The sequence below is a fragment of the Sinocyclocheilus anshuiensis genome, unplaced genomic scaffold (assembly GCF_001515605.1).
Source record: "Sinocyclocheilus anshuiensis isolate Anshui unplaced genomic scaffold, SAMN03320099.WGS_v1.1 scaffold188, whole genome shotgun sequence".
NCBI classification, from domain to species: Eukaryota; Metazoa; Chordata; class Actinopteri; order Cypriniformes; family Cyprinidae; genus Sinocyclocheilus; species Sinocyclocheilus anshuiensis.
This window is the reverse complement of record NW_015555768.1, coordinates 99,730-113,004: the sequence shown is the minus strand read 5'-3', so window position 1 is coordinate 113,004 and position 13,275 is coordinate 99,730. Positions and strand designations below refer to the sequence as shown.

The window sequence follows — 13,275 nt, the reverse complement described above, 5'->3', positions numbered from 1 at the left end:
AAAAAATGAATAGATATTAATACTATATAAATAATACCAAAATAAAACTGTAAAGATACCAAAGTCTGCACTCAAAGGTCAGAGAGCTCATTATCACAGCTCATTAACTCAAATATTTCTCATCCAAAAAGATCAAATGTTCTGACCTGCTAGACATTTCTTTTTTTTTTTTCAGCTGTATGAAAACTATTGACTCACATTTCTTCAAAGAAATTTTAGGAGAAACATCTGACACATCATACACCAAATGAATACATTTTCCCTGTGAACAAGCACACACTAAAAAGAGTTAGAATTTCTTCAAAAATAGCATTTAAGTACCTTGTTTTGGAGGCCTCAAATATTTTCTCTCATGTTCACTGTGCTCAAGCTCCTCGTGCATTTAGGAGATAAAAATGCCAGAAAATGATGTTCTGTCGTCATGGCAAAATGCATTTTTTAAGAAATAGTAAATGATAGGGAGAGATTTGAAGCTGAATTGCTATGGTTAGTGCTGAAAGCTCTCGACAATAGCTGACTGACTTTTATACACCAGCTATGAAGCCAGATTTGAAGGATGATTTCATAAGCTGACCGTAACCATATTTAAAGCAGCTTGTATTATGGCACAGAAGCATGACTAGTCATATTAACCACCATCCAGACATTGTGGTTCAACTCAAATGGCAATCAGGGGGCCGGTGGGCTTGTAATTTTGGGTTTCACACTCAGATGCACATCTATACAGGTGCACAGCAACAAAAACATGGTGAAAAGGCTTCTGTAAAAGCATGATTCAAACGCTGTAGTGTTAATTCAGCCAGAGTCATTTGCTTTCTACAAAGCTCTATGATGTCAGACACAAATATACACTCGGTAACATGACAATATGTGTTTACTTGGATGATTAGAGCATTTATGCAATTCAGTATAAGGGCGTTATCCCGTATGGCAAAAATGTAGTTTTTATGGACAAAATATATTTTGAATATATGCTTAAATATATGTTATGAAGCTCAATGAAATATATTTTTGAAATTGAAAATTTAAACTGTCATTTACCAAAATATATTTCTAAATGTATTCCAGGAGCAAAATAATATATATTTCCAATACAGTAGCCTAAATTTAGGCAAGAGATCAAAACTAGATTTAGTAAAAAAATTGAATATTTAATTATTTTTTTTTTTTTTACATTGTGAAATATGTTTCTTTTCTGTTTTTTATTCAGATTTTATGTGTTCATCGTGTGTTATAGACAACAAGTCAATTGTTTTTTTTCAAATGTGACATGTGAATGTATTTTCTTGGATTGAAAAATATGGAGAGCAAAATATATATTTTAAATGCTTTTAAAATGTATTTTCAAAGTGAACAAAAATATATTGGTAGAAAATATATTTACGTTAATATAATGATAAACATTTTTAACAAATATATATTTTAAAAGCATTATTTATTATTCATATTTATTTATTGTTTATATTATATATATATATATATATATTGCTGTATGGATATTAAAGGCCATAGTTTAGTATATGGCTGAGAGAGGAATAATATAAGAAATCTGCCTCTTTCACATCAAAAACAGTGATTGTGTTAAATATTTGAGAGATAAAAGATAAAGATAGATAGATAAAAAACTAATTAGAGGCTGAGCTTTTTAAATGCATTTTTAGCAAGGCTGTAAGCAAATTCAAGATTGGAAGGAAAGAAACTTTTTAAAATATGTATTAATCGTTGTTTCTATGCCATATGCTGAACGGCATCTGCTTAAACCTGCTGTTCTCATCATGAAATCATATTGTATAATTATTCAAATGTGCCCAATGTAAATCGAAGCCAAATTTTGTGGTGGTCAAAGTGCTTTGCCAGCATCCGTCCTTCCAGTGCTAATGCATCCTGGATGTCCAGAGGTTTCAGTTGACTAGCACACATACCAACGAAACACAACGAGAAGATGGAGTCCTGAGAAAGACTCGCACCTCATTCACAAGACAAATATAGCTCGCCTGACATTCACGTGCACCATGCGCCTTAATTGGAATCTGGCTGTTTAACATGCAGCAGATAACGCGGCCAAAGTAAGCACGTTGCTCTTGACGAACTTCGGTGCTCTCTGTTAATATTGCTGAAACCATTCAAACACTGCCAGCGGTCCTTGCCTTGAGCCAAACGTCTTCCCGTTTCCTTAGTAACCCAGCAGTCGGTTTCCTCTGATAGAGAGAATACTTAGATGACCCTGACATTTTACCCACAGATCTGACGGATTAAAGCCTCGGATAATCAGGAGAACCTACAGTATTCTGTTTGTGAATCCAAACCTCTCATAAACTATGAAAGCTGTTAGACTGATACAAAAGTGATTTAACTGGTCAAACACACAACTAGAGTTCCTTTTGAATAAGATTAATGGTACATTTTCATGTCCTCATCATAGCATATCCTGATACACTGGATAAACTATGAAACTGACTATTTTTAAAAGATGGAGTCATATGAATTAGTTTTCTTTAATTATAATTTCACTTTAAACTAAGGATTTAAAGTCATTTCACGTGTGTGGGTGTTCATTTCTAACATGAAAACAGGCTATTTATTAGGAAATATTTCAGTTTGATCATTTTCTCTCTCTGCTCCAAACATTTGTTTATGTCATTTATAGGTTTTCTTTGTAAAATTGTCTTACTGACATCATCTTTCAGGAAGTGACATCATTTCAGAGGGACAATCAGCCACAGCACAAAAATCAGCAAATATTAGCATGGATTCGATGAATTCTGTAGAATTTGGGGCAGTTTGTGTCACTTTAAAAAAGCTAAAACAATAGAAATCATTATGATAATATCAAAATATCAAGTTGATATCCACTGTCAGCCCTCAGAATCATCCTGTTAATTTTTCTACCATTGTGTAAATAATCAAGCCATAATATTTATTTAATAACAACACGAGCATAGTTATAGAGTTCAAATGCTACAGGAACAGGAAGCCATGAAACAACAGATGAGCAGATAAAACCTGATCTATCACAGCAGAAATTATCTCACAAAAACACCATTTCTGTTAAGAAACCATTACTTAAAAAAAAAATGTATTGGATATCCTTATTGGATACAGTCACGCTTTACTAAATGCACTTAAGTGATTCTGCTGGATTGAAATCAGATACAAATTCTAGAAATTGTCTCAGTGAATCATTGCACAGCCAACACACAATTTAGTAGCTCATCTCTCACCTTTTGTGAATGACACATATTGCGTGCTGTTATTTTTAAAGCAATCACGCACCATTTTTTTTTTTACTGGCGGGCAAAAAAACAAAAAAAAAAACATCAGATGTACATTGAAGAGACCTGAATATGAGGCATGAAGATGGACTCTTTAAAATAACTTCCTAGCAACCACTTAGCAATATGCTATTAGACTCAAAACTCCTTAGCAACTGCATAACCGTCTTGGCAACCACCCAGAATGCTATGATTTTGCTCTTGTGTTTATTTCAGAAAATTAAGCTGGTGTAAAAATGATGGGTTGCAAGGAAAATAACTGTACTCTTTCAAAACATTGTGTTCTTTGCATCAAAATATTGATTTTTCGTGTCTAATGAACCATGGCAAGGACAATCGTCTTCGCTTTGTGCAATTAAATGTGAATTCATCTGCGTTCAGTCTTTCACAAAGAGAATAACACTGTGTATGTGTGCCTGAAACACGCCGTGTAAATGCGCTAATTTCATTTCACAAACATCTTTTCATGTCGTTCTCCCACACACTTCTGATTTTCCATCTCTTAGATACCATTCAGAACCATTTCCCCATAATCAGAGGTTTTTAGTCAAACAACGCTGTGAGAAAAGTAGAAAAGAAAAAATTGACTGGAGCTGAACAGCCACCAGGAGGGCTAGTGACACTGCAGCTGGGGGCGCTCTTGCACAAAACTATCACTGCAATGCATTGATTGACCTGCCTATTAGAGGCAGATGCAAATCAAACAGAGCAAACAATTTCCTTCCCATCATCTCCAAATCACACTGCTGAGTTGAACTGAATGCTTGTCAATGCAGGTGCATCGCAAGGGAAAAACAGTTAGCGAGCAACAGAAAACAACATATTAGAAACAGAGGCCTTTGCGAATGCAACCACCACCATGCAGCTGGATTATTATTGTTAATTAAATCTTAATCTACATATAAAAGTTACTTATATAAAAGTTATTTCAGCTAGCTGCCAAGGCAACATTTCTAATTTTCATTTCATTTAACTTTAAGTAAATCTAAATAAACTATATAAATATATAAAACTATAATAATAAATACAAATTAGTAAAAACTATATTTAAAATACTATTTTTTTTTAAACGTAAAAATGACAAAACAAAAAAAATTAATACAATTGAAGTCAAAACAACATATAAAAATAAAATCAAATTCAATATATTATCAAAGACTAATTAGTATATCAGTTACACAAAATTAACACTCTGGAGAATGAAAATGTGCCTGTTTCCCTTGATTAAATTTCAGTCACTATATTAATGATGGAAAACACGTTTAAATATTTAAAGGGGTCATATAATGCTACATACACATTTACAAGTTGTTTGAACTGAAATGTGTGTTGGCAGTGTGTGTACACAACCACCCTATAATGATAAAAATCCACCCAGGCTCGGAAGAGAGGGGCGGGGTCAGCAGAGCTCATTAACATTTAAAGGAAAATGCTACAAATCTGCTTGCTCTGAAAAGAGCTGTTTTTGACGGTAAAAAAGGTGTTTTTTACACTACCATTGAGAAATTTTAACCAAACTATGTTACAGACTTTTCATTAAGACCCTAAAGAATCATATCAACTTGTGGAAAATGGGCATCCTATGACCCCTTTAACAAATCAAAGACATTATTGCAGCAGATGAAATTATTGCAGGAATTTGGAATTGGAATATACATTAAAAGTGAACAGAAGTCCGTCACTGGCATACAGTCAACAGCAATTCATTTTACAATCACGTTTTGTAAATCTGAGGTAAACTTATTATTTTAGAATGCGTGCTGTTTTGATTTGTTATGCTATGATTTGTCTCCTAGCAACATAAGTTTGGTCGGAGCAACTTGAAAGTCTGGCAATGTGTTACTCTCAGCGGGTGTTTATAAGACACTGTTTTCAACTAAAAACTGAAAACTTTTTATGCGTTTTGACCAATCATTTAAACAGTAATGAAGTTTTGGGGGCCTGAAAAAGCAAACCTTTGAAAACAGTTTTCAATGTGGAAGTTTCTGAAACAGTTATCGTCTTTGTGTAAACTACAAAAACGCAAATTTGAGATAACACCAATGTCACACGCATGCGTATTACGTGTTCAGTCTATAGGCATTCGTGAGTATGTACTTAACCCCTTAAATGTGTATGTGCGCTGGTGTGTAGTGTTTCTTTAAAAAGTGACATCGCCAACTACTGGCCTGGCATGAATAATAGTGTTTTTAGTCATTTCTGTGGATTCGTGTGAACTGGGATTGTTTTGAGATCATTGTCGTATGTATGCGAAACTTTACAAAAACCCAAAGGAAAAACCTCTGCATTGTTTACAATTGTTGTCGTGTAAAGGTACCCCTCAGTTGTTCCAGTTTTTCTCTGTAACCATTTACAAACTCGGCGAAAGTATGATGCCTAGTATTTAAAACTTTGTTCAGATTTTAAAAGTTGTATTTCAGCCTTTAGGGGGCGTTCACACAAGACAATCTGTTTGCATTTTTTTTTTTTTAAATAGTTTAAACATAAACTTAGGCCTCTTGCTGCTTTTCAGTGTCTATACCACAGTAACTGTTTTTAAGGATTTTTTAAAGGAGGTTTTAGGATGGTAGAGAACCGACAGGAAAGTTGAGGTTTCTCCCAGGGTTTTTGCTTTTTCTCTACTCTTGACACCTTGTGAAGTTTTACGTTTCCTGCCGTTGGCTTGCTCACTGGGGTTTACAGAAAAATAGGCATAATTTTCTTTTAATTGAACTTTCAAATGAGGACCTTATGGAATTTGAGGCATTATTATTGCAATGTTTTCCTGCAAAGATGCTTTGAAACGTTGTCCTGTGCAATCAGGTCCTTGAAACTGCTCTGATGATAGGAACATCTCTTATTACAAAATTTGCATATGGGTTTGGTGGCATGAATAATTCAGTTATTATTATTATTTTGAGTAATCTAATTTTGAGCATTTTTTAAATTTAAATTCAAATAAATTTGTTTTAATAGAATTAGATTTTTTTTTATAATCACCCTTGTAGACAACCACTCAGATGACGTTAAATCTCTTACTATCAATCTTAAAAGACTGAATTTATTGTTATAAAGAAGTTAAAATAGTTTATATAAATAAAACTTGTTAGTTTAATATATTTAATATATAAATAGCTTGTTAGTTTAATATATTCAAATTACCATGACCACATTTCACCTAAATGTTTATAAAACAATCATACAAAAATACATCAACACAACTATACACATATATTAGCAGATCTCTATCCTGAACTTTAGGAATATTCACAAATGTGAATATTCTTCTGTGCAGTTTTAATGTCCTCCAATCTTGCCATGGTCTTGCACAGTATTGCATCTTATGAGTGAGTTTAATCTTTTCAGTGCTGTGTCCCCTGGCAGGACATCGGTAGTTAAACGGGGTATCCATATCTGCTGTCATATCTGAGCGGAGGCCTGTGATCAGACGCAAGCATGCTGGCTTCCCTTTGGCCTCTGCTGCGTTCAGTGTGGGTACTGCTGCGACCGGATATGGCCCGTGTGACATCGGCTTTGCCAACCGAGCTGTAATGGATCCCCGGATGGACGTGATAATTCAGTACAGAACGGAAGCTGGAGTTACGGCTTCCCGGGTGACTCTCTGGAGCTGGAGCGTCCTCCCTAAAATACGGTAGAGGAAAGGAATATGTCACTTGATGTTAGCCAAACATATATTTATAGCCAAAGTAGAAAGAGGACACATACATATATTTGGGACTTATCCAGTTGAGAGAATCATTATTGGGTGTGGTTGTGGATAATGAATAACTAGTATTGCTGATTAGTCAGCCAGGTATTTACCCATGATTCATTGTGAGACATTCTTCAACTATGAGCTAAACATGTACTTCCACTGCTGAAGGGAAACTATTGAACATGTAGCAAGTGGCAACCTCCCTGTCTCTCTCTCTCGTGAAACCAACACGGAAGTGACTAAAACTGCAATTCATCGACTGGCCGCTAGAGGCTGACTCCAAAGGGAGTCAGTCCCATCGACTCCCCATGTTAAAATGCCCAACTTTACAGCAGAAAATTTTTTTTACAGCCTGGTACAAAAAGTGGTTTTGGTCTATATAGCTAATTTTGCCCTTCATGACAACTGTGAGGAGGTGAATTTTTTTATAACTCAGCCGTTTAAATTATATTAAGCCTTAAAGTTCTGCATAATTAAGGGCGTGGCCACTTAGCTAGGTGGGCGTGGTTTCAGCAACCAGCTCCCGCCTCTTTGCCCATTTTCGATTATACGGGAGCTGCCAAGATGGCGACGGCCGGCTCCACCCACTTTGATGCTGCGTCCCAATGTGCCTACTTATACTACGCCTTTAAAGTATGTACTCTTTTGGTGAAGAAAAAGTACACACTTTTGAGTGTGTAGTAGAAGAGTAGGCAGGCTTTGGGACATACTATCATGTCACACAATTGCGTCTTTAAAGGACCGCTCTGTCGCACCCGTTACACGCACCCTGTCACTGTAAACTGGCCTGTCAATCATCTTGTCACAGTTAACATCCTCCACATTTAATTTAATTTAACTTCCTACCGTACTGGAGAGAAAAGAAGTAGCTCGTTGATCTGCCAGTCACGGGTCTTTCATGTGTTTTATTCGTGTTTGTAGTTCTGGACCGAATCCTTCGCCAAAGCGCAATGGATTGTGGGCAATTTTAGCCATTAGAGTGTGCAAGGATCCACACTTCAAAAATCAACCTGAAATAGTAGACCATCCGGGGACTTTTGGCATACTCAAAAAGACTTTGAATGCAATTTCCAAAAATAAAAAAATAAAGTTATTTTTACATTTGATAATTAAAGGGGTCATATGATGTTGCTAAAACGAACATTATTTTGTGTATTTGGTGTAATGAAATGTGTTTATGCAGTTTAAGGTTAAAAAAAACACATTATTTTCCACATACTGTACATTATTGTTTCTCCTCTATGCCCCGCCTTTCTGAAATGCGTCGATTTTTACAAAGCTCATCGGTCTGAAAAAGCGAGCTGTGCTCTGATTGACCATCTATCCAGTGCGTTGTGATCTTAAAATATATCAGTGCCTTTGTTTTGTCTCAAGATGCACACCAGTCATGTTTTTTTCTAAGGCACGTTTATAAAAATTACTTAAATGTCCTAATTGAACTATGGCCTAATCCTGGTTTAGGCTAAGCCCTGTCTATGAAACCGGGCCTCTATAAACCAGCAATATCTCACCTGATCTCATTGGCAACATCTTTTTCATAGCACCTCTTGTTGCAACAGCAAATCAGGAGCCAGATCAGCAAAAGGAGGAGGAGCAGCAACAGCAATGCACCAATCACAGCTCCCACAATCACTCCCACTTTATTGGTTGCTAGAGATAAAAGATTCAGATAAAAGACAGCTGATTATGTAGAGAAGTGGCTCACTCTTAACCTGAGAAACATTTAATCTGAAATTGCAGCTGAGGTTTCACAAAATCATTAATCGTATGAAATAATCTGCAGAATAAATGCGTTTATAAAAATATGTTGGCACAAAATCCTCTATTGAGAGAGTTTGCGTATTTCATTCAAGGACACATACTGCATAATGGCCTTTATAAAAAGGTATACTGCAGTTACCCAGAGTATGAGGTATGAACACTGAACAGAAATGTGCTAAATACACAGGAGAATGACTGGATCTTTCGATCTAAGATGATTTTCTCCATTGGTTCAATAAGCATAAAGAGACTTTTACTTACAAATGACTTATGTAATTATTTGGACACTTAAGCCACTTATATAATAGATAAAAAAATATAATCGATAAAAATGTCTAAATGGCATCAAATCAATTAGCATCTGCGTGTCAAAAGTCTCAGGATCTTTTCTTTTCACCAACATCACATTTGTAGCCATTTTTGCTCAATGTCTTTAAATCAGCTGGTATTTTGGTAATTTTTATCACCAAATTGGTCAAGAAAAAAATAAAGACTTTAAACTAAATATATTACAGCTATCGTGAATAAAGTAAAAATAAAATGAAAAGTGTTGACTGCGGCATTAAATTTAAATCATGTTGCGTCACATTTCCTTTTAGTCGTTTTTACAGTGTTGCGCATTATGACCAATCACACACGATTCTGTTTAGCTTACGAATGCAGCAGCCAATCAGAGGCATCCAGATGAGTCCTCGCTGAAACACCGGAGTTTTGTACAATTCTCTCAACAGAACAACAAAGCAAATGTACGTACCAAGTAAGAAAGAAATTCGTTTCATAGTGTAGACAGCTTCATTGATTATAACAAGAGTTTTCTGAGCGTGATTTAACTCTAAACTGAAGTTAGTGATGACGTGCTTTGATAATGTAAATGTTCTTCGCTCGCTTTCTGTATATAATTCATTCGCTGTTTGAATAACCTTGGAAATAAAAGCGTTGAAATGAATAACTGGTTTTATTAAATTGCGATCATGTTAAATACAAATTCAGTCATATTAAAAATAGTGTATGACATGACACCCATATCTGGTACAGACCAAAAAAAAAAAAGACGTGCTGTGCTGTTTTTCTGTCAGATAAATGCCACTCGGTTTGACATGTTGCCTGATGCACTGACATTCAGATGTTAAGTGAAGCTTATGCCGAGTTCACACTGCACGATTTTCAAACTCGTCGGCTCGCCGTTGTTTTCACACTGCCTGACTATCTGGGATAGCATTCAGTTGCTCATTTGTCGGCGATTTCGCAAAACCTGTCGGCGAGTGAAAAATCATGCTAAAATCATGCAGTGTGAACTCGGCATTAGGTGTGCAAATACATTCCGGATCCACCCATACTTACGGTTATATGCTTGAAGGGCGTATGTGCATCGTTCAGTGCCTACTTCATTGCTGACCTCACAAAGGTACCTCCCTGTGTAGCTCTCGCTATGGTTTCTGATTAGCAGCTCTCCAGTCTGGGGATCTTCAAACAAAAGAGCCATTCAGAATGTGCAGCACTGCGAAAGACCCAGACCCTGCAGTGTCGTTTACAGCAGATTGCACACAGAAAAACTTGTTTGGTTGCTATGAGGCTCCAAAAATGTTTTTGTTTTCGTCTACAGCAGCTGTATGTGGCTTGACAACACACAGGCCTGAAGCTACAGGTTATTCAAGCGGTACCAAATATTAAACCTTCGCTTGAATATTTGCTGAGTAGTGTTGCACTAGACCTGTGTGGACCTGTGAGGTGGGAACTCACTCTGTGTTGCGGTTGGTGGCAGGTTTCCGCTTTCTTTTGTCCATGCATATTTTAGAGGAGATGAACCCTGGGAAGATTTGCACCGGAGCGAAACGGTTCCGCCCTTCTCCTCACTACCTTCCACCCAGCATTTAGGGGGCGAAGGTCGTACTGAAAGAAACCAAAAGAAAAAGAATCAGACGTCATGGACAAAATCACATGGCTGATTCATTAACTTTATGACATAAAGACCTACATTCTTTAACCTCACATGCAGGTCTGACTGCATTATTGTGTACAGCTCCAGTTTTTAACCATCTAATTCATTCTTCAGATAAAAATCAAGTCCTACTCATTTTTTTTACTCATATCCAGGTTCACATAGAAATGAGTCACATTTAAGTACAGTATGTTGCAAATGCACTTTCATGTTGACACTCACTTTAAATAAAATAAAACTGAATTGAAAATAAATAAAAACTAGACATATTAAAAGATATAGACATTAAAAATACCAAACAAATTAAAAATACAGAAAATAAATACAGAAAATATAAAATGAAAAACTAATTCAAAATCTTAACTATAAAAGTATTTATTTTTTGTTATTATTATAAAAATTTTTTAGTCAAGTGGAAAAAATCTAATATTGAACAAAAACTTAAATACATTTACATGGCTCTAATATCTATTAATTAAAAATGATAATTATTTTTGATTTCCGATTTGAACTCTAAACATGTCTCTAAAAATACACACACACACACACACACACACACACACACACACACACACACACACACACACACACACACCCACACACCCAGTGGGTACAGAAAAGGATCACCCCCCTTTAAAATCATCACATTTTGTTGCTTTGCAGCCTGAATTATCAAGCTTTATTTACTCATTGCAAGTTATAACATCCAAGTGAAAGATAAAACACCAACATGTCAGAAAAAGAAAGAACAAAACAAAACAAAAAACATTCACTGAGTTGGAAAAAGCATCACCCCCCTCCTAAAAATGACTGATAAACTCAATCAGGTGTAGCTGATCACCTTTTGAATGGCACACAAAGCCGTTTGACTTTCAACTGTGATCAGCTGTGCTCATTTTGATCAGCTCAGCATGAAAAGAGCTTTTCCTGGAGCATTTCAGTCATCAGTAGTGCAACTGAAGCAAACAATCAACTATGGGTGGCGAGGCACTGTCAAAAGATCTCCGGGATAAAGTTGTGGACAGGCACAAGTTAGGAGATGCATACAAAAAAAATCCAAAGGCTTTATCAATGCCTAGAAGCTCAGTTGTCTATTATTAAGAAGTGAAATGTATTTGGTACAACACAGACCCTCCCTGGATCAGGACGTCACTCCAAACTGGATGAAAGAGCCAGGAGGAAACTGGTCAGAGAGGCGACCAACTCTGAAGCAGCTGCAGGATTTTATGACAGAGAGTGGTCATTGTGTGCATGTGACGACAATATCACAAATGCTCCACTAATGTGGCTTGTATGGGAGGGATGCAAGAAAAAAGCCACTCCTCAAGAAAGGCCACATGCAGTCACGACTGAGCTTTCCCAAAACACACCTTGAAGATTCTGAGGCAGATGAGACTAAAATTGAATTATTTAGCCTCCACACCAAACGATTTGTCTGGCGGAAATCCAGCACAGCTCACCATCCAAATAACAGCATTCCTCCAGTAAAGCATGGATGTGTTAATGTCCTGTTATGGGGTGTTTCTCTGCAGCAGCGACTGGAGCACTTGTCAGGAAAAAAGGAAAAATGGATGGGGTAAAATACCGTCAAATTCTTGAGGAAAATCTGCTGTCTTCTGCCAGAAAGTTGTCAATGGGAAGAAGGTTTACCTCCCAACATGACAATGACAGAAAGCACACAGCAAAACTGAGCACACAGTGGTCGAAGGAAAAAAAGGTGAATGTCCTTGCATGATCTAGTCAGAGCTCAGACTTAAACCCTACTGAAAATCTGTGGAATGATTTGAAGACTGCAGTCCACAAACGCTCACCATCAAATTGAACTGAACTTGAGCAGTTGTGCAAAGAACAAGATATTGCAAAGTCTAGATGTGCAGAGTTAGACAGAGACAGAGACAAATCCCAGCAGACTAAAGGCTGTAATTAAAGCAAAAGTGATTCAACAAAACACTGACACAAGCGGAAGATCCTTTTTCCAAATCAGTGATTCTGTTTTTTTTTATTTTTTTTTTTATTATGCTGGTGTTATATCTTTCACTTGGATGTTATAACTTGCACTGAGTAAATACAGCTGGATAAAACAAAAGCTTTGTCCGTCTTCATTTCAGGCTGCAAAGTAACAAAATGTGATCATTTAAAGGGGGGTGATTCTTTTCTATGACCACTCTTTGTGTGTGTGACATGTGTGTGTGTATATAACAAAAAATTGAAAAAAAAAAAAAAAAAAATCAAATAGAAACAAACTCATCTAAAACCCCAAAACCATAATTACACTGCACTCTTAAAGGCTCACAGCACTGAGCCAGAGTTTTACAAGAGGGTGTAAATCATTGAGTCTCTGCATAGACGAGGTGGCGGGGTTGGGCCAAGGTTACAAGAAGAAAACAGAAGTCAGATGTGAACAAGGAGCATCCACTCCACCTACACTCTAAAAAATGCTGGGTTAAATACAACCCAGTGCTGGGTAAAATAGGGACAAACCCAGCAATTGGGTTGTTTTGACCCAGCGGTTGGGTTACTACCCAGAAGGTTGGGTTAAACATTTAACCCAACCGCTGGGTCAAAACAGCCCAATTGCTGGGTTTGTCCCTATTTTACCCAGCACTGGG

At 36.5% G+C, this 13,275-nt stretch overlaps 1 protein-coding gene across 3 annotated transcripts in view; it reads right to left on the bottom strand.

Moving 5' to 3' along the window:
- Positions 1-6,391: 6,391 nt before the first annotated feature.
- LOC107674302 (coxsackievirus and adenovirus receptor homolog) overlaps positions 6,392-13,275 on the bottom strand; it is a 15,719-nt gene continuing 8,835 nt past the window's right edge. For all 3 annotated transcript variants that reach the window (XM_016468243.1, XM_016468244.1, XM_016468242.1), the window contains exons 5-8: positions 10,468-10,617; positions 10,069-10,191; positions 8,478-8,616; positions 6,392-6,893 (exon numbers count right to left, since the gene is read on the bottom strand). In XM_016468243.1, coding sequence (XP_016323729.1) covers positions 6,647-6,893; positions 8,478-8,616; positions 10,069-10,191; positions 10,468-10,617 — 659 coding nt within the window. In that variant the 3' untranslated portion in view covers positions 6,392-6,646. The remainder of the gene's footprint in view (positions 6,894-8,477; positions 8,617-10,068; positions 10,192-10,467; positions 10,618-13,275) is intronic.